General features: G+C 43.0%; 1 protein-coding gene across 1 annotated transcript in view; it reads right to left on the minus strand.

Annotated features, from left to right (window-relative positions):
* The window catches only part of BUB1B (BUB1 mitotic checkpoint serine/threonine kinase B), a 72,978-nt gene that overhangs the window by 21,084 nt on the left and 29,352 nt on the right, over positions 1–22,542 (minus strand). The window contains exons 6-11 of the mRNA XM_008142993.3: positions 21,929–22,143; positions 21,660–21,751; positions 8,105–8,334; positions 4,788–4,900; positions 4,159–4,274; positions 2,275–2,324 (exon numbers count right to left, since the gene is read on the minus strand). Of these exons, the coding sequence (XP_008141215.2) occupies positions 2,275–2,324; positions 4,159–4,274; positions 4,788–4,900; positions 8,105–8,334; positions 21,660–21,751; positions 21,929–22,143 (816 nt within the window). The remainder of the gene's footprint in view (positions 1–2,274; positions 2,325–4,158; positions 4,275–4,787; positions 4,901–8,104; positions 8,335–21,659; positions 21,752–21,928; positions 22,144–22,542) is intronic.

Genomic DNA, 22,542 nt, shown 5'->3' on the forward strand with positions numbered 1-22,542 from the left:
AAATGCCTGGCCACGCCCCCAATTGGCTCCCCAACCCCAATCGGGGGAGAAGCCCGATAGCCAATAGCCCACTGCCCCTCCGTCCAGCCCTGATCGGCCCCGCCATCTCCTCCTCTCGACAGGCCCAGCCCCAGTGTGCCCTGACTGGGGCCGGGCCAGCCAGACCCCACCTGTGCAAAAATTCGTGCACTGGGCCTCTAGTTTAATAATTATCTAAACATGGATGATCTTGTTTATCTTTATTCCCTACCACTACCACACTCCCCAAACTCAACCCAACTCCAGATTATTTTGATGCAAATCCAAGACATCATATCATTTCATCTATACAAATTTCAGTATGTATTTCTATGAGGCTCTTTTTTAAAAAGCATAATCTCAAAGCATGAGTCATAACTATAGAATTAACAATTTCTGAATATCAACTATCCAATCAGAAGTTTCACATTTTACCAAAATTTTTGAGAAAGTCTGAACTGGGAATGCAGAGTAAGATTTATGTATTGTGACTAGTTAAAATGTCTCTTAGCCCACCCAGTGTAGCTCAATGGTTAAGCATTGACCCATAAACTAAGAGGTCCCCTGTTCAATTCCTGGTCAGGGCACATGCCTGGGTTGAGGGCTTGATCCCCAGTGGTGGGTGTGTAGGAGGCAGCCGATTGAAGTTTCTCTCCTATCGATGTTTCTATCTCTCTATCCCTCTCCCTTCCTCTCTAAAAATTAAATAAATAGTAAAATAAAATAAAATGTCTCTCAAGTCACTTTTATTCCATAGAATTTTTAAAAAAATATATTTTATTGATTTTTTTACAGAGAGGAAGGGAGAGGGATAGTAAGTTAGAAACATCGATGCGAATCATTGATCAGCTGCCTCCTGCATACCTCCTACTGGGGATGTGTCCGCAACCAAGGTACATTCCCTTGACTGGAATTGAACCAGGGACCCTTCAGTCCGCAGGCCAATGCTCTATCCACTGAGCCAAACCGGTTAGGGCAGAATTTTTAAAAAATAAATTGTTGAAGAAACTGGGTTGTTTGCTCCATAATGCTGAAATTTTTTGCCAATTATATCCTTTTGTGTTGTTTAACCTGTTCCTCCCTGCTTTTATTTCCTACTAGAGGCCCAGTGCATGAGATTCGTGCACTGGGGGGGAGAAGAGGTGGGGTGTTCCTCAGCCCGGCCTGTACCCTCTTATAGTCCGGTACCCCTTGGGGGATGTCCACCTGCTGGCTTAGGCCCGATCCCCAGCAGTCCGACATCCTCTCACAGTCCAGGTCTCTTGCAGTCTGGGACCCCTCTCTCGTTACCACCCGCCTGCAGTGGAGGTGGTGGGAGAGGCTCCCACCACCACTGCTGCACTTGCCAGGTGAGCGCTGCTCAGCCAAAAGCCAGAGGAGCGCACTGACCACCAGGAGCAGCTCCTGCATTGAGCATCTGCCCCCTGGTGGTCAGTGCGCGTTATAGCGACCAGTCGTTCTGCCAGTCAGTTGATTTACATATTAGGCTTTTATTATATAGGATAATTTGGTGGGAGGTTTATTAGAATTAGAGCTTTAATCAGATTTGATTTAATTTTTTTTTTTAAGTAACTACTTATGGTGGATATTCATGTTCTTACCATTTTAACATGTTTATAAGTGGAAAAGATAACAAATTGGAATATAATATAGTCTTAGTTTTAAGCTTTTTAAAAATATATATATTTTATTGATTTTTTACTGAGAGGAAGGGAGAAGGATAGAGAGCCGCCAGAAACATTGATGAGAGAGAAACATCAATCAGCTGCCTCCTGCACACCCCCTACCGGGGATGTGCCTGCAACCAAGGTACATGCCCTTGACTGGAATCAAACCTGGGACCCTTGAGTCCGAAGGCTGATGCTCTATCCACTGAGCCAAACCGGCCAGGGCTAAGCTTTTTTTCTTTGTTCCAAAGATCACTTTCCAGTCTTGGCTGCTGGATACTAAATCCCCGTGAGGGATTTAATGTACACTAGCTAAAGTGGAAGATTATTTGGTAGTTAGTATAACTTTATATTTACATTAAACCAAATATTTCAAAACACTTTTTTTAATGTCTCTTATCTCAAATCATATGTTTATAAATTCCATGATTCAGAGATATAATAATAACCTTAGTTCCCCTCTCTGCCTTCTTTCAACTCTTTTTTATTGTAATTAAGAAAAATATCTATCAAAAAAAATAACTATCACTTGTTACATAAAGTATGGGTTATCAGCAAGCTCTTTATGACATTGTCAAATGCAACTCACCTTTAGAATGAGGTTGTTCTTGCCAAATGTTTTCTGCAAGTGAAGTTTCCCTATAAAGAAAATTGTTTTAAAAGATGTGCTAACTACCCACAGAAAGAATTTTTAAGTTTAGTAGGTTTACTCTGGCTGGGTTGCATAGTGGTTAGAGCTTTGGCCTACGCACTAAAGGGACTCGGGTTTGATTTCCGATCAAGGGCACACACTTGGGTTGCAGGTCAATCTCCAGCCCCTAGTTGAGGCTTGTGCAGGAGGCAACCAATTGATGTGTCTCTCTCACACTGATGTTTCATTCTCTTCCCCACTCCTTCCCATCCTCTCTCTCTCTCTCAAAAAAAAAAAAAAGGAAAAAATATGCGTGGGTGAAGATTAACAGAAAGTCTAGGCGGCTTTTTTATTAATCTTCTTCACTCCTGGATAAAGAAAATATTCTAGTACTCTCAATCAAAATTCTTTAAAAAGATGGAACCTTCAGTCATTATAGCCATTATAGAAATAATAGAGGCCTGGTGCACGGATTTGTGCACATTGAAATTAATTAGAAGGTGGCCAGCAGGGTGGGACTGGGCGAGGCAGGCTGGACACACCCTGGAGCCAACCTCCCGCAGTCCCTCCCCAGACGGCCACACTAGGGTGGCGCCAGGGCTCGAAGGGCATCTGTGGAGTGGGGTCCCTTGGCCTGGCCTGCGGGGATTGGGCCGAAACCGGCAGTCCAACATCCCCTGAGGGGTCCTGGAGTGTGCGAGGGCACTCTGCAAAGTTGCTGTTGCTCGGCAGCTCCTGCATTGAGCAACTGCCCCCTGGTGGTCAGTGTGCATCATAGCTACCGGCCAGTTGGCTGGTCGCTTAGGCTTTTATATGTAGACTAGAGGCCTGATGCACGAAATTCGTGCAAGAGTAGGCCTTCCTTCCCTCGGCTGCCGGCACCAGCTTCTCTCTGGCACCCAGGCTTCCTTTGCAGCCCCAGCTTCATCTGGAAGGTCATCCAGAAAGACGTCTGGTCTAATTAGCATATTATGCTTTTATTATTATAGATGTTTGATAATATATGTTGTTACATTAACAGCGTAAGCAGATTACAAAATGGTAAACTCTCATGTGTTTGTCTTTTTGTTGTTGTTAATCCTCACCCGAGGCTATTTTCCCATTGATCTTTTAGGAGAGAGTGGAAGAGAGAGAGAAAGATAGAGAGAAACATCGATGTGAGAGAAACACATTGATTGGTTGCCTCCTTCACATGTCCCCATCAGAGGGCCCGTGCTGGGGAGGAGCCTGCAACCAAGGTATGTGCCCTTGACCGGAATCAAACCCGGGATCCTTTGGTCTGTAGGCTGACGCTCTATCCACTGAACAAAACTGGCTAGGGCTCTCATGTGTTTTTTAAAAAAATGTTTATATTGATTTTAAAGAGAAATAAAAGGAGAGGGAGAGAGAAACATCATCGGCTGCTTCCTGCACGCCCTCTCCTGGGGATAGAGCCCACAACACCCAGGCATGTGCCCTGATCTGGAATCAACCTGACCTTTTGGTTCATGGCATGACACTCATCCAACTGAGTCACATGTGCCAGGGCTAAACTTTCATTTTTATAAAACAAAACAAAAACAATGTTAATAGTAGTCATCTCTTGGTGGCAGAAATGGGTAGTTTTTCCTTTTAAACTATTATTTACATTTGATTGCTTCTATAAGATGTGTTAGTTTTTAATAGAATAAAGTCATTATCCTCTCCTCCCTCATCAGCATCAAAGTTTATGTTGTGACAGAGACTTGCAAAATCATGTCTTTATATTACGGAAGTCAAAGAGACTTCAAGTGACTAGAGAGTCAGAGGTTGGTTGTAAATGCTTTCCCATAAGCAGCATCCTTTCCATCAATGTGGTCCTACCTGGCACAAGAGTTTACTGGACAAACAGAATTGGACACAGTCATTCCTGGTATTTTCTGAGACTCAGAAGCAATTTGCAGTTCAGGTGTCTCTTTTGTAGGCATCTTTTCTTCTTGCTGTTTGCATTAAATAAACAAAATCAATTTGTCCCCTCTATCTAGAAAATGCTACCTATTTTCAATATTTAGTTACAAAGTTAGCTTTATCGTACTTTCCCCCTAGATATCCACCAATAAGATAAAATGTCTGTTCCACAAAAGTTCTTTCCAATAATTTACGTTCCTAGTATCAACTGGCACTGTTATGAGAATGCCAACCATATACTGAATTTCTTTAGTTAGCCCCATTTTAATGGAGAATGAATAGAAAAAAAGAGCTAAAATTAGAGGTAACAAAACAATGGTTTAGAATATAACTTAGAAGTTAATAAATTGTTTCACATGCCACTAATTCCATTTGAAATCACTTGTTAAATTACTTTCCTGTTCAACTTTGCTGTTATTAACAGTTAAGGAACTACAGAAAACTCTAAATGGGGGTTGAGGACTTTTACCTTCTATGCTTTTACATTGCATAAATTTGTTTTAATAAACTTTAGTTTCATGTATTAAAAATAAAAGAGAAGTAACCTGATCACCCGCTTTTTCTTGCTGAGTAGTTTGAATTTCTTTTAGCTTCTTCTCCATCTCTTCAATTTGTTTCTGCATTTCTGCTCTCTTTTCTGCAATGATCAGTAGCTCAGCTAGAAACAATAAAGTTGGCCCAGGCATTTACTCTTCATAGCAATTTACTCTGTCAAAACTGCGTTTGGGTTTCATGTCCTTAACATGGATGTTAATATTACAGATATGAATGATATATGTGGTGCAGAACCCTCAACTTGAGGTCTCATTTATTCAGACAGTAAAAAATAAAGTATCTACTACATGCCAAGCACAACTCTTGAGCATTTATATCTCAGTGGTACATAATGCAAAGTCCTTGGTCATGTGATGCTAACATTCAATTTGGGGGAGACAAATACACACACACACAAATTAACAAGAAAATCAGGTTTAAAAATAAAGTAAAATAAGTGATGTGAAAATATGTGACTGGGTAGGGGATGGAAGTCAGGGGCTATTTAAGGCCAGTGATGAGGGGAGATCATTATCAGAAAGAAACATTATAAAGCTATAATCTGAATAACTAGGGGCCAATCATATACAGACCTAGGGAAAGATTCTAGGCCAAGAGACTAGCTGGCACAAAAGCCCTAATGAAGGAACAATATCACTGTGCTCAAGGATCCAAATGAAAGCCAGCATGGTAGGCAGTATGGTAAGAGGGAGAAAAGTAAATGATGGGGTTGGAGAGGTAAGCAGAGGCCAAGTCACATGGGGTTAAAGAGTTTATATTGCATTCTAAGATAATGAAAAACACTGGAGAATTTTAAGTAAAGAAGTGACATAACCTGATTTTTAAAAAAGATCATTTGTTGTGCGCAAAATGGATTGCATTAAGCCCAGAGTGAATGTAGAAAGTCTAGTTGTAGTCTAGCTAAAAGATTGTGGTTTGGATTAATAATGGGAGTGGTGATAAACAAAAGATTTGGAAAATTTGGGGTGGTAGAGTTGATGGGCTTATTCATTAGTTGTGGGCACAGTAAGAAAAGGGTGATCAGAGATGACTTCTGGATATTTTTGGCTTGAATCAACATGGTGCATGATCAAAAAGTCATTGGGTGATAAGGTCAACAGTAAGACCATGTGAAGAGTTGGGCAGTAGGGTTGAAGAAGAGATCACAGGAGGTATGGCAAACACAAAATTGAGAAGTCATACTACTGGATGCTGTAGGGGTGGAAAGGAAGATACAGAGCTAGGTACTTAGTCAATTAATGAATGATGGGGAGTGACTAAGGAGGCTCAGGAGGTAGAAAGAAAATGAAAGGTCGAGTTTTTGGAGAAGGGAAAAAATGATTTGGAAGTAGCAATGGGAAGAATGTACAACTACCTTGTCTCTCTATAGGCCATACCTGTGGCTTCCTCATTTCTAGTATTCCTACTTGATAGTAAGTAATCAGTGACAGTCTTTGGAGTCAGTTTCTAATAGTAACAAGAAACCACTTCATTATAGGCATGAGAATGCAAACTATACACAGCAGGGAAATTTCATGTTCATGAATTAGATTCAGAGACCAGCTTAGGAAATGAGTATTTAAAAAGCCTCAGAGGTCTTTTCATCTATTCAAATACTATCTAAGCCTAACATAGGTCCTTCTTTGGCTAGCTGAGAATAAAATGTACTTTCATCTTACATCTATATATCTGGTATAAGCTAGACCTCTCCTAAAGAAACATAAGTTTAAAAACAAACAAAAAAAAAAACCAAACATAAGTTTTTTGTTTGTTTTTTAATGCTGTTTTCTTTTAATTATTAAAGTCTTTTTGAGGTATAATTGACATATAATTTTAGTTTCAGGTACACAACATAATTATTCTATATTTGTATATATTGCAAAATGATCACCACAATAAGTCTAGATACCATCTGTCACCATACACAGTTGTAAAAATTTTTTCTTGTGATGAGAACTTTAAACATTTACTCTTTCAACAACTTTCAAATATATAATACAACATTATTAATTAGAGTCACCATGCTGTTCATTATATCCCTAAGACTTATCCATGTTGTTTCAAATGGTAAGATTTCATTCTTTTTTTGTGGCTGAATAATAGTCCATTACACACACACACACACACACACACACACACACACACACACCATTTTCTTTATCCATTCATCTATTGATGGACACTTAGGTTGAAGGAAACACTAATTTTTTTTATCTGAGTATCTAGTTCCTTTCCCAGCTCATATTAGGTTACCTTCCTAGCCTACTTCTTTGTTAGGGTGGTTCCCGTTTTTTAAAAGCCTCAACCATCTCCTTGCTTTCTAACCATTCCCCCTCTCCTACCTATATACATAGGTTCCATTTTTCAATACATTAATTTGAACCCAGAGCACGTTTGTCAATCTTGATATAGTTGATATGACAAATGAAAGCCATTCCAAACTTCCTAACAACAGTCTGCTTTATAGAAGTTTGCTTCTAACTTGTCACCTGGGTAGAAATTATTCTTCCATAAGTAAATTATAAGTAATGGTTAAATTTCCCAGCTCTTCTTTCCATAGTAGGTTATTCTGGATATCTGTGTAGAAAGAAACATTTCTTCTTTCTTGGTATAGATTCTAGTCAAAATATCTAAGTGGATGAACTTTTGGACCCTCCCCTACCTCCTTTTCTGTGCTCTCCCTCATCTTCTAATGCCTTAAGCTCCAAATACTATACTTCAATATTTTCAGCCCATTCAGCACTACCTCTTGCCCCAAGTACTCTAGGCTCCAAACCAGAACTGCTACCCATTTTCCCAAAATTCCAAATTTCTCTTACAGTAAAACTTTCCTTAATTTAGAAGGAAGATACTGTCTTTAAGAAATAATACAAATAAATATCATCTGATTGCAGTGTGACCGAGTATGTTGACCTAAGTAAGTCCTGGGAGAAATTCCAGGTAGAGTATCAAAAGTCAAGTGAAATATTTCAGGCACGATGAAGAAAGTACTTAATGGGGAGGCATGACATGTACATGTATGTATGTCAGGGATCATAGCTGTCTGCCTATTACAATGGTGAATATGAACTGTTCCTACAGTTTAGAGCTTCCTCTCTTCCTTTACTTTTGAACACAGACTTAGTTGCTTAGTTTTTTTCCCCTCAGGGGTCTCATGGAAAGCAGAAATGGGAGTTCAGCTTAAATAGAAAGAGAAACAGTAGAAACCACGGAAACATCACAAACATACAAAAAATAAGGCAATTCTCCTCAGACTTAATATACTAACTAACCTTCCTACAACTAAGTTAAGTTATTATGACAAACGTACATAGATCAATACTCATACCTTCCCTTTGCTCTTTTAATTTCTTACGGAAAACTTCAGCCCGGATCTCTTCAAAGGAGAACTCCCCCACTCCTGCATAAATCTTCTCCTTGCAGTACATCACCTTGTCTTTCTTCTCCTCAGACGCTTGCTGATGGCTTTGAACTCTTTGCAGGAGATCACCTTCTTCCTTTCCAGGCTTTCTTGTGCTTAGAACATGGTTTATACTGGGTTCAATTTTACATGGTGTCCTAAAAGAAGCAAAATAATTATTATTCACCATACAGATTAAATGAGTTATTTTTTACGTTTTGATAAGACACAAGTACAATGTCAGCAGCAAAACTAAATGTGATTGATTTTTAAACAAAAACACAAAAGGTTGAGAAAAGAGCCTATAAATAATTTACATTGGTTATCAACAATCATGTTCTAAGTACTATGTTATGATTAGGAAGAAAATTAGCCATAAGTTAGGGTCATCAAATATTTATATTCCTTATAGGTAAAAAACATATATCATAATACAATTTCTTTGTTTTTTAAAACTATGTTTTTATTGAATTCAGAGAGAGAAAGGGAGAGGGAAAGAAAGAAACATCAATGATGAGAGAAAATCATATATCAGCTGCCTCCTGCATGCCCCCACTGGGGATCGAGCCCGCAACCCGGCAATGTGCCCTGACCGGGAATCGAACCGTGAACTTCTGGATCATAGGTCGACACAGCCACTGAGCCACACCAGCAGGGCCACAATACAATTTTCTTAATCAAACACAGTATATGAATGGAAATTAACCTATGCAATATACCCCATTTCCCACTGTTTAGCACCCAAAAGAATTGGAGTTAGGAATACAATTTTAGGGAAGTGATGATGTAAGTTCAAGGTTCTCAGCTGAAGGGGAAGAATGAGAGTGGTAATATATGTTTGAAAAGAATGAAGTATAAAGTGCCCCAATAAGGATAGCTCAGATGTCCTCAATCCTTGGTCAGAATGACTTTATGACTTTTATTTTCTTATATACCTTTTCATAATGAAGATACCTGGTCCTTGTCCCAGTCCACTTAATCAGAGCCTTTAATGGTAGGGTCCAAGCATCTATCTGCTTAAAAGGCTTCCTCGACTTGCTTAACTTGCAAAAGGACATTTGTGAAAAACCCATATAAATATCCTATTTAAGGACAAAAGATGAAATGCTTCCCCTGCTAAGATCAGGAACAAGACAAGAATGTCCATTCTTGTCACTTTTATTTAAACTGAAAGTTCTAGCCAGGGCTATGAGGCAAGAAAAATAAATAAAAGGCATCCAGATGGGCAAGGAAGAAGTAAAGTGATCTATATTTGTAGATGACTTAATCTTATGTATAGAAAATCCTAAGAATTCACCTAAAAACTATTAGAATAAGTGAATTCATAATATAAGTAGGATACAAGATCAATGTATAAAAATCAATTGTATTTCATATACCTGCAATGAATAATTTGAACATAAAATTAAGAAAACAATTCCATTTATAACAGCATCAAAAAGAATACAATATTTCAGAATAATTTTTTTTTAACCTTTAGCACTCAGATGTCGAGTGTGACTCGACACGGTTAGCATCGGTAGCAGGAATCGAGAAAAAGCAAGCAAGTGCAAAGGGTTAAAGGCAAAACTATAAAGATAATATATAAAAAATCAGTGGTTGCCAAGGATTCAGGAGAGGGATGGATAAATAATGTAGAGAGAATATTTAGGTCAGTGAAAATATTCTGTGTGACACTATAATAATGGATCTATGACACTCATTTGTCAAAACCCACAGAATTGCAAAACACATTAGAGTAAAATCTAATGTAAGCTATGAACTTCCTATATAATAAAAGCCTAATGTGTTAGGCTTTTATTATATAGGAAGTTCATAGCTTACATAAGTGTCTGGTCCTCCGGTTGGCCGTTCAACCAATCAAAGTGTAATATGCTAAGGCAGCTCAACTGCTTGCTATGACGTGCACTGACCACCAGGGGGCAGACACTCCAACTGGTAGGTTAGCTGGCTGCTGGGGTCTGGCCAATTGGGACTGAGTGAGCCAGGCTGGACACGCCCTGGAGCCCTCCTGCAGTCCCTCCCTGGCTGGCCAACCATCCACATCCCTCCCCAGCTCCGATCATTCACTGGTGAGGTCTTTTGGCCTGGCTTGGGCCCTCTCATATTGCCCGACAGTGGAACGACCGGTCATTATGATGCACACTGACCACCAGGGGGCAGATGCTCAATGCAGGAGCTGACCCCTGGTGGTCAGTGCGCTCCCACAGGGGGAGTGTCGCTCAGCCAGAAGCCGGGCTCATGGCTGGCGAGCGCAGCGGCAGCTGGTGAGCACAGTGGCGGGAGCCTCTCCCGCCTCCGCAGTGGTCGGACATCCTCCAAGGGCTTCCGGACTGCGAGAGGGCGCAGGCCAGGCTGAGGAACCTGCCCTGAGTGCATGAATTTCATTCACCGGGCCTCTAGTTAGTTAATAATAATGAATCAATATTGCTTTGTCAATTCATAACAAATTGTTAATTCATAATAGGAACAATTGAATGTGCAAAGAGGTGGGGCTAATATATAAGAACTCTTTGTACTTTCTGCACATTTTTTCTGTAAACCTAAAACTGTTCTAAAAAATAAAGTCTAAGGGGGAGATATCAACCAAAGGACTTGTATGCGTGCATATAAGCATAACCAATGGACACAGACACCAGGAGGGTGAGGGCATGAACTGGTGGGGGGGGGGGGGGCAATGGGGGACTAAGGAAATATATGTAATACCTTAGTCAATAAAAAAAAAAATAAGTATACTCAAGCAAAAAAAATAAAGTCTGCTAATTTTTAAAAAGAGTGCAAAACTTGTATTCTGAAAACTATAAAACATTGTTGAAAGAAATGAAAGAAGATATAACCAAAGAAAAGACATCCCATGTTCATGGATCTGAAGATTTGATATTGTTAAGATATTGACTCACAGATTCAACACAATCTGAATCAAAATCCCAGCTGCCTATTTTGCAGACATTTACAAGCTGATCCTAAATGTAATATGGAATTTCTAGGGGACTAGATGGTTAAAACAATATTTAAAAAGGACAAAGTTGGAGGACTTGCACTTCTGGATTTCAAAAGTTAGCATAAATCTACAGTAATCGAGACTGCTTGGTACTGGTGTAAGGATAGATATATAGATCAATGGAATAGATTGATCTATTAACAGTCCAGAAATAAACCCATACATTATGGTCAATTGATTTTCATCGGGATACCAAGACTATTCAATGGGGAAAAAAGTTTTCCCAACTAATGGTGCTGGAACACTGGCATCCACATGCAGAAGAATGAAGTTGGACTCCCACCCTTCCTTATACTATACACAAACATTAGCTAAGAATGGGTCACAGACATGTAAGAGCTAAAACTATAAAACTCTTGGAAGAAAACATAGGAGTAAATCTTTATGCCTTTGGGTAGGCAAAGTCTTCTTAGATACAGAAACAAAAGAATGGACTTTTATCCAGAATGTATAAACTCTTACAACTCAACTATAAAAGACAAATAATCCAACTGAAAAATAGACAAAGGACTTGATAGGAATTTATTTAAATAAGATACACAAGTGACAAATAAGCCCAAGAAAAGATGTTCAACATCACTAACCCTAATGAGATACCACTTCACAAAGGCAGTAACAAACAAACAAAAAATAGATAACAAGTGTTAATAAGGATATGGAGAAATCGGAACCCTCATTATGGCATTGTAGAAATATAAAAAGGAGCAGTCTCTTTGGAAAAAGTTTAACAGTTCCTCGAAATATTAAACATGGAGTTAATACATACCTCTCCAACTCCCCTTCTAGGTATATACCCAAAAGAAGTGAAAACATGTGTCTACACAAAAACGCATAAAATGTTCAAAGAAGCATTATTCATAATAGCCAAAAATAGTACAAAACAACTTAAATGTCTAAAGATTGGCTATTCTAGACAAGTTCAACAGTATAATGTGACTATATATGGGGGAGAAAACTGAAGATATTATTAGAGGTAAAATCATAAATGGTTGAATAATTTATGTTAAGGAGTTTGGATTTCATCCCATAGGTTATGGGGAGCTAGCAAGGGACTCTGATCAGGAAATGACACAATCAGATTTGCATTTGTTGTATCATAAATCAGCGAGTGAGATACAGGATACCTTAATGAGCCAATTAATTAGGAGTCATTTATTGCATGTGGCCTAGAGGGAGGTGTTTCTTCCAAATCTCTGAGCGAAGTCACACAGGAAGTTTCTCGTATTTATTACCTTTTCAGCTTCTTTGTCAGCAGATTTTACAAAGGGCTTTGTGTGAGTTATTGTTACAGTTTGTAATCTTGGATACATAAAGAACAAACATTTGGCATAAAAATATGGGAATTATTATCAGTACTAGAGGCCCGGTGCATGAAATTCGTGCACGGGGGTGGGGGTGGGGCGAGGAGTTGTCCCTCAGCCCAGTCTGCACCCTCTCCAATCTGGGATGCCTCTCACAATCCAGGACTGCTGGCTCCAAACGGCTCACCTGCCTCTGCCTGATTGCCCCTAACCGCTTCTGCCTGCCAGCCTGATCACCCCTTAACCACTCCTCTGCCAGCCTGATCGACGCCTAACTGCTCCCCGGCCAGCCCGATTGCCCCTAACTGCCGTCCCTGCTGGCTTGGTCACCCCTGAATGCCCTCCCCTGCCAGTCTGGTCACCCTTAACTGTCCTCCCCTGCTGTCCTGGTCCCCCCAACTGCCCTCCCCTGCTGGCCTGGTCTTCCCCAACTGCCCTCCTCTGCTGGCCTGATTGCCCACAACTGCCCTCCCCTGCAGGCCTGTTTGCCCCTAACTGCCCTCCTCTGCAGGCCTGGGGCCCCCCCCAACTGCCCTCCCCTGCTGTCCTGGTCCCCCTCAGCAGGCCTGGTCCCACCCCCCAACTGCCCTCCCCTGCAGGCCTTGTCCCCCACAACTGCCCTCCCCTGCTGGCCTGACTCCCCCAACTGCCCTCTCCTGCTGGCCATCTTGTGGCGGCCATCTTGTGTCCACACGGGGGCAGCCATCTTGTGTCTTGGAGTGACAGTCAATTTGCATATTACTCTTTTCTTAGATAGGACTAGAGGCCTGATGCATGAAATTCGTGCATGGGGGGGGTGTCCCTCAGCCCACCCTGCACCCTCTCCAATCTGGGATCCCTCTCACAATCAAGGACTGCTGGGCCCCAACTGCTCGCCTGCCTGCCTTCCTGATTGCCTCTAACCGCTTCTGCCTGCCAGCCTGATCACCCCCTAACCACTCCCCTGCCCTGCAAGCCTGTTTGCCCCTAACTGCCCTCCCCTGCAGGCCTGGTCCCCCACAACTGCTCTCCCCTGCAGGCCTGGGTCCCCCACAACTGCCCTTCCCTGCAGGCCTAGTCGCCCCCAATTGCCCTCCTCTGCTGGCCAGGTCACCCCTAACTGCACTCCCCTGCTGGCCTGATCGCCTACAACTGCCCTCCCTTGCAGGCCTGGTCCCTCCCAACTGCCCTCACCTGCTGGCCATCTTGTGGCGGCCATCTTGTGTCCACATGGGGGCAGCCATATGGTGTTGGAGTGATGGTCAATTTGCATATTACCCTTTTTTTTTTTTTTTTAGATAGGATAGAGGCCTGGTGCACGGGTGGGGGCCAGCTGGTTTGCTCTGAAGGGTGTCCCGGATCAGGGTGGGGGTTCCCTTGGGGCGTGGGGCGGCCTGGGCGAGGGGCCTATGGTGGTTTGCAGGCCGGCCACGTCCCCCGGTGACCCGAGCGGAGGCCCTGGTATCTGGGCTTTATTTATCTTCTATAATTGTAACTTTGTAGCCTTGAGTGAAGACCAAGGCAGGCCAGGGTGTGGGGAAAGCTTGGCTTCCTCCATTGCTGGGGAAACCCAAGCTTCCTGCTCGCTCCGTGGCCGCAGCCATCTTCGTTGGGTTAATCTGCATACTTGCTCTTGATTGGCTGGTGGGAATGGCTTGTGGGTGTAGTGGAGTGATGGTTAAATTGCATATTACTCTTTAATTAGATAGGATTAGTCCATTACGTTAGATGGCTAGCTTACAAGGTCAGACAGTTAAGTTTTTATCTTTTTCTATTATTCAAACTGAAACAGTTATTCTACAGAATAAGAGACTGTCTAAAAATGACAGAGTTTACAGAACAAAGGACTATCTAACAATAGCAGAGAATTTCAAACAGCAGTTTTTATACAAGATGGAGGTTACTATGCTTCACATGAGAGATCTGTGACATCATAAAGAATCAATGGGATGAATAAAAGCAGAGGTAGTTAGGTTGCAGTAACAACAGCAAAAATAAAAATAAATAAATAAAAGAGGCATTTGATCCACACCACCTGGAGGTGACAGAGTGTGATTTGGTATATACCTTCTTCCACCCCCTGCCTTGGGATGAAAAGGATTCAAGCACCATACCAGTTCCCAAGTCCTCAGATGGCTTTTGGGCCCCATCCCATTTGGAAGTGGGGAGGGGAGTTGAAGCTATCCATCTCCTACAAAAACAATAAACTCTTCATCATGGTGATGCATATTCGGGGCTTGCAACGGCTCCTGAATGGGAATGACACTGACCTCTATGTGAAGATTTTCCTCCTTCCTAACCCTCAGAAAACCATTATGAAGAAAACCAAAGTGGCTCAAAAAAACCTGCAACCCCACCTACAATGAAATGCTGGTGTATGATGAGATCCCCAAGGGAGACCTGCAGCAGCAGGAACTACAGCTGAGTATGCTGAGTGAGCAAGGATTCTGGAAGAACCTTCTCCTTGGTCAGGTGCAAACTAGGATCTGCTGGTTCAAACTAGGATCTTAAAGTCACAAGACCTCGTGAGCCCAGCAGAGGCCTGGCCTGGGCCTCAGGCTGGTGATGGAGCTGGTGGAGAGGACTCTCCCTGTGTGACTTGTCTTTTCCTTGTGAAGGGGCAGAGCCCTTGGCAGGTCTTCTTGTTGTCCATCCAGGTGGATGGGGCCTCGGTGATAGAAAGTAAGAAGCTCTCTGCCATCCCTTCCTCTGCAGATTGAATTTGAGTTGGTTGTAATGAACAGGCCCTTGGAGGCTGTGAGGTTGCAGCCAAGTTTTAAGTTTACCTTGTGTCAAGGGAGCAATGTGGATTATCTTTTTTTTTTTTTTTTAAATGTAGAGGGAGACAGAGGGAGAGAGAAACATTGGTTGCCTCCTGTACTCACTCACCTGGACCAGGGATGAACCACAACCTGAGTAAGTGCCCTGACCAGCAATTGAACCCATCACCTTTCAGTGTATGGGAAAATGCTCCAACCAACTAAGCCACACTGGCCAGGGCAGATATCTTTATTTATTTTATTTTTTAAAAAGATTTTAAAATTGATTTTTACAGAGAGAGGGAGGAAGGGAGGAGAGAGAGAAACATTGACATGAGAGTGAAACACTGACCAGGGCTTTATTTTTATTTGTTAAAAAGGAAATAGTAATGTCCTTACTCAGTGGTCAGCAAACTGCGGCTCGCAAGCCACATGCAGCTTGAGAGCCGCAGTTTGCCGCTCTGTTGACTAATGAGTTTGCCGACCACTGTCCTATCTGGACAAAAGTCTTGTAAGAAGAAACTCACATATGCCTCAGAAAGCAAAAAGAGTAAGACTATTTGGATTTTTGTATGATATGGTTCTTATTGGACTTTCCCCCTAGATTTGTGTTTGTTTTTTTTGTTTTTCTCTCTATAGGAATTATTTGGGGAGGGGCCCAGTGAGTCCTCCATTAGAGCTCCCCTCTCTAAGGACAAGTCCAGGAGGAGCAGGAAGGGCTGAGTATGCTGGACTGAGGCCTGTGCTGCCGGACTTTCTGATTTTGCTTCCAAAGGAGAGCAGTGGGATTCCTGTGTGTGTAAGGAAAGGGCCTTTTTATGGAGTTCTGCAAAGGACCTGTATTCAGAAACTAGTGCTCTTTTGGGGTGGGGGGTGGGGAGAGATTTTCCTCTCATCTTCACCTTTTTTGCTAGGACTTGCCCTGAATATGCCATCTACCCCTCCATTCTCTCACCCTTCTGGGGGCCAGCTGGTCCCTGTGAATATGGTGGGGCTGCTCCTTCATGGGTCACTCTCTTCATTTTTTTCTGTGGGATAATATGATGCCTTGGCCCTTGATTTCTTTCCCAAGGGCATGTGGGTCCTGGGAAGGGGGCTCCTAGGCTGCAGATGCCAACATTGCTGCCAGCTAGATAGTCCTTGGAAGCCTTCCCCATAACCCAGCACTCCTCTTGTGCTGTTTCTCTCCCAAGCTCCATTTCTTTCACATCTAAACTAATAAAAGAATAACATACTAATTGACCGTACCTTCGTGATGACCACCAGCCAATGGTGACGACGCAGGCATTCTGCAACACCCCAGCTGCTCTGGGCCTCTAGGCAGCGTGGGAAGGTGGAAAGGCGGCTCTGGGCCGGAATGGAAAGGCAGCTCCGGGCCGAGCAAAGGTGGTGCCGGCAGCCAGGGGAAGGAAGGCCCATTCTTGCATGAATCTTGGTGCATCGGGCCTCTAGTTTTTAATAAGAATTTCCCTCATTCTATGGGACCATAAACCTATGTAACCTGGAGCCAAAGGGATGCCTTATCTGAAGGAAAGGGGCATGGGGTCCCATCAAGACTTGTTTTTCCTGCCATAGTAGGGTGGGTCAGTTATTTGGAGTGTTGCCCTGTGCACCAAAAGGCTTAGAGTTCTGTTCCGGCATGGCATGAGCCAGGGGTGGGCAACTGATCAATGTTTCTCTCTCACATCAATATTTCTCTCCCTCTCCCTCCCCCACACCTCTCATATAAAAAAAAAAAAATCCTCAGGTGAGGATTTAAAAAACACCATAACTTGTTTTTCCAGTGATTTTCTTTGTTCTCAGGGAGGCTGGATTAGAGTGGTGATTGATCCCCTGGAGCTGGGAGGAAGAGACTGGGACTCTTATATCTTAACTAGACGTCTGGTGCACAAAATTCGTGCACAGGTAGGGTCCCTAGGCCTAGCTGGTGATCAGGGCCAATTGGGGGCTTCCAGCTGCTGGCCGGGGCCTTCCTTCCCTGGCTGCCAGTTGCTGGCCGGGACCTTCCTTCCCTGGCTGCCGGCTGCCGGCTGCCGGCTGGGGCCTTCCTTTCCTGGATGCCGGCTGCCATCCAGGGCCTTCCTTCATTCCGCACCACCGCCTGGTGGTCAGCGCACATCATAGCGAGCAATCGAACTCCCGGGCTCCGGGTTGAACTCCCAAGGGGACATTTTGCATATTAGCCTTTTATATATATATATACTAGAGGTCCAGTGCATGAAATTCGTGCATGGGGGGGGGGGGGGGATGACCTGAGCCTAGCCTGAACCTTCTCCAATCCAGGACCCCTTGGGGGATGTCCAACTGTCAGTTTAGGCCCCAGGATCAGGCCTAAACCAGCAGTCAGACATCCCTCTCACCGCTGGCTCCTAACTGCTCACCTGCCTGACTGCCTGATTGCCCCAAACTGCCATCCCTGCCAGCCTGATCACCCCTAACCACCTCTGCCTGCCGGCCTGATCTCCCCTAACTGCCCCCCTGCCAGCCTGGTCACCCCTTACTGGCCCCCCTGCCAGCCTGGTCACCCTCAACTGCCTCCCTCTGCCAGCCTGGTCGCCCCTAACTGCTTCTCCCCGCCGGCCTGGTCGCCCCTTACTGCCCCCCCTGCCGGCCTGGTTGCCCCTAACTGCCCCCCCCCGCGCCAGCCCCAACTGTCCCCCCTGCCAGCCTGGTCACCCCCAACTGCCCCTCCCCCCCGGCGGCCTGGTTGCCCCATGCAGCCTGCTGATCAGTCGTTTGGTTGTCCCTCACTAACTCTCCTGCTGGTCTTATTGCCCCACGCAGCCTGCTGTTCGGTTGTCCGTTTGATTGTTTCTGTCGTGATGGCCCCTGGCTTTTTTTTTTTTTTTTTTTAATTTTATTGATTCTTTACAGAGAGGAAGAGAGAGGGACAGAGAGCTAGAAACATCGATGAGAGAGAAACATCGACCAGCTGCCTCCTGCACACCCCCCACCGGGGATGTGCCCGCAACCAAGGTACATGCCCCTGTCCGGAATCGAACCTGGGACCCTTCAGTCCGCAGGCCGACGCTCTATCCACTGAGCCAAACCGGTCCCGGCCCCTGGCTTTTTAAAAAAAATATATTTTATTGATTTTTTACAGAGAGGAAGGGAGAGAGATAGAGTGTTAGAAACATCAATGAGAGAGAAACATTGATCAGCTGCCTCTTGCACACCTCCCACCGGGGATGCGCCTGCAACCAAGGTACATGCCCTTGACCGGAATCGAACCTGGGACCCTTCAGTCCACAGGCTGACGCTCTATCCACTGAGCTAAACCAGCTAGGGTGGCCCCTGGCTTTTTATATATTAAGATACTCATTTCCTACCATTTGGATTTGAAATTCACTCTTGTGCCTACAAAGCATTATCTTCCTTGAAAAAAAGAGGGAGAGACTTTGAATTTCTTATTAATGTTTTAAACCAGAATAGGCTGGATGTGCCTCATGATTGAGGAACAGAGATAATGGGGGATACTTTGTGAACTGTTTGTCCCTCCTCAGCTTCCTCCCCAGCTCCAAGGATCAGAAATTCCCCCTTTTGCTGACTCATTCCATAACTGGAGAAAGAAGCTGCATTCATTGAAACCATCGGGTGGCAAAAAAGTTTAAACTCTTTTGTTTAATTGAAAACACCAAGGATAGAACTGACTGCTGTGGGGAGGAGTAAGGGAAGTGGGAAACAGGAGTGAACCTCTCTGTTGCTGTTCCTTGTGATTAAGCTCCGAACCATAGATGTGTTACTGGCTTTTTGCCTGCAGCTTTTTTTTTAATCCTCACCTCAGGATATGTTTTTATTGCCTTTTTAAGCGAGAGAGAGAGAGAGAGAGACAGAGACAGAGACAGAGACAGACAGAGATGTGGAAAGGAAAAAAGGAAGGAAGATTGATTGGTTGTCTCCTGGATGCACCCCAACTGGGGATTCAACCGGGGATCGAATCTGCAACCTAGATATGTGCCCTGACAAGGAATAGAACCTACACACAACCTTTTGGTATACAGGGCGATACTCCAACCAAATGAACCACCCAGCCAGGGATGCCTGTAGCTCATTTTATTTTGATCCTCTATGCCCATGATTTAAAGAGGTCTGTGTTTTATTTAAATAGGTCTGTGTACTGTACCCACTTCCCAGCTGTCCTTGTATCTCCTACTTTCTCCGGAATTTTATTTTCTAATAAATGACATTTGAGAAAAACAAAATTATCATTAAAAAAATCATAAAGATAGTAAAATTTGTTGATTTAAAATTTTTTTTTATTGATTTCAGAGAGGAAGGGAGAGGGAGTGAGAGATAGAAACATCAATGATGAGAGAGAATCATTGATCGGCTGCCTCTGCACGCCCCCTACTGAGGATCGAGGCCGCAACCCGGGCATGTGCCCTTGACCGGAATCAAACCTGGGACCCTTTAGTCCGCAGGCTGACGCTCTATCCACTGAGCCAAACCGGCTAGGACAGTGGTCAGCAAACTGCGGCTCACGAGCCACATGCTGCTCGCAAGCCACGGTTTGCTGCTCTGTTGACTAATGAGTTTGCCAACCACTGACCTAGACTCTCGATTCCAATAATTATAGGCTGTTGTTGTTCCTTGTGATTAAGCCCCTATCCAGTGGTCGGAAAACTCATTAGTCAACAGAGCAGCAAACCACGGCTTGCAAGCCGCATGTGGCTCGCGAGCCACAGTTTGCCGACCACTGGGCTAGGGCAAAGATGGTAAAATTTGATTGTGTAAAAAATTAAAATATTGTTATAATGGTTGCTACTAGACAACATCAAAAGATAAGTGGCAAACTAGAGGAAAATATTTACAACTCCTATTACAAAGTTTAGCTGGTTTTCTTAATAAATCAAGAGTTCCTGAAACATATTAAGAAAAACACAAACTAAACAAAAATGTTATAGAAAAGTCAAACAAGACAGCCATGAAAAAGAGTTTAATGAAAATAGTGTTGAACATTTTCTATACCACATTTATTCTGACATAATTATTTCTTTTTCTTTTTTAATATATTTTATTGATTTTTTACAGAGAGGAAGGGAGAGGGACAGAGAGTTAGAAACATCGATGAGAGAGAAACATCGATCAACTGCCTCCTGCACATCCCCCACTGGGGATGTGCCCGCAACCAAGGTATATGCCCTTGACCAGAATCGAACCCAGGACCTTTCAGTCCAAAGGCCGACACTCTATCCACTGAGCCAAACCCATTTCAGCCTGACATAATTATTTCTACAAAGTAATTTGAAACATTAAAAAAATTAAACATCTATAAATACGTGCTATAAATTTTTTCAGGTAATTTTTCATAAATATCCATTATTTTCTTTTTTTTAAAATATATTTTATTGATTTTTTACAGAGAGGAAGGGAGAGGGATAGAGAGCTAGAAACATCGATGAGAGAGAAACATCGACCAGCTGCCTCCTGCACACCCCCTACTGGGGATGTGCCCGCAACCAATGTACGTGCCCTTGACCTGGAATCGAACCTGGGACCTTTCAGTCCCCAGACCGACGCTCTATCCACTGAGCCAAACCGGCCTTGGCTCATTATTTTCTTAAGAATAATCTTCTGCCATGCCAGTGTGGCTTAGTGGTTGAGTGTTCACCCATGCACCAAGAGGTTGCCAGTTTGATTCTGAGTTTCAGGCTCAATCCACAGTAGGGGGCCTACAAGAGGCAGCCAATTGAAGTTTCTACCTCTCTCTCCTTCTCCCTTCCTCTTTCTAAAATCAAAGAAAATATATATCTATATTTTAAAAAGACTAACCTCCCTAGTAATGAGCTCTTATCAGACAGAATTTTTACTCTAAATCTTATCTATTTTTACTCTGCTACACTACCTACCATATAGTATAGGGTTATAGATTACTTATGAGTTAGGTTGCACTGGGGCACAAAATACGATCTAGTATTATAATGCCACAATGTTATATATTAGAACAAATCTGAGACTGCCTGATTATCTAGTCATCACTCCTTCTTATAAACAGAAATGCAGGCAGAGTGGTTAGGGGCAATCAGGCAGGCAGGCAGGCAGGTGAGCGGTTAGGAGCCAGCAGTCCCGGATTGCAAGAGGGATGTCCGACTGCCGGCTTAGGCCTGATCCCTGTAAACCAGCAGTAGGACATCCTTCGAGGGGTCCTAGATTGGAGAGGGTGCAGGCTGGGCTGAGGGACACCTCCCCCATGTGCAAATTTTGTGCACCAGGCCTCTAGTGTAAATATAAACCTATTAAGTTTATTTTTCAGTAAGAATGTAAGAATATTATCAAATGGTCTTTTAGCTCTAACATACTCAAAGGAATATAGACATAAAGGAAACATAAAACTTTGGTTACTTTCACACCCACAAAGATGAAAATACCTTTGGGAATTAGGATAGATACCTCTGCCCATGCTTAATAATCCCAACCTCAAAAAATCTGAAAATCAAACTCACATAACAGGCTGTTGTGCAGTCTCTTCCACATATGGAGTAAAACTGGGCAGCATGGAGGGTACAGCTGTCACAGAAGCTGTATTGTCATGAGGCTGGCGATGAAGAAAATGAAAATTACCATGGCTTTACATTCTGACACAACATATGCAGACCATGCCTAATTATGCAAGAAGAATCTTTTTTAAAGATGCTAAAAATACTCCTGTAATCTAAATCTGAAGTCTTTCTTTATGTTGGCAAAGACACTGGATCAAAGTAAGAGTCCTTACCCTGTATTCCAAAGGCCTGCCTACGTTCCAAGGGCCCGCTTGCAGCTCATTTTCTTTGGCCCTGGACACAGGGGGTGCTATCCATGGCTGGACTGTAGGCTTAGACAGCTCTGCTATAGAAGCCTCATCAGCATTTTCATCAAAAACAGTAATTCTAGAATTACTCTGCATGGGTTGAGGAAGTGGATTTTGGAGTCCTCTGTTCTGGTTTGAAGCTAGGAAAAAAATATTAAAACCATGTAAAATCTTTAGTTATACAACTCAGATGCCAGACAAGGTTACTTCTACTACCATAGAATCAAAGTAACATTTTAATCCAGTGTTTGTTATTTATATTCTCCTTTCCCTCACCTACAATCTTTTACTCATAGATATAAAAAAAAAAAACCACCAAATTCTACATGTCTTCAGTCATCATTCTAACACTGTCTAGTTTTATCAGAGACTAACCTAACCTAAATCTTCATATTTCAGTTTAAAATTTTGTCAATGGAAATCAGTTGAGACATACTGAATCTAATGAAGACAAATTAAAATTAGTCCATTTATTAGGGGTGCTCTCTGTTGTGGGGCTGCTTGATACAATCAACCTTCGTCATGATCAGAATGAAATG

Source organism: Eptesicus fuscus, chromosome 5, assembly GCF_027574615.1.
Source record: "Eptesicus fuscus isolate TK198812 chromosome 5, DD_ASM_mEF_20220401, whole genome shotgun sequence".
Lineage (NCBI taxonomy): Eukaryota > Metazoa > Chordata > Mammalia > Chiroptera > Vespertilionidae > Eptesicus > Eptesicus fuscus.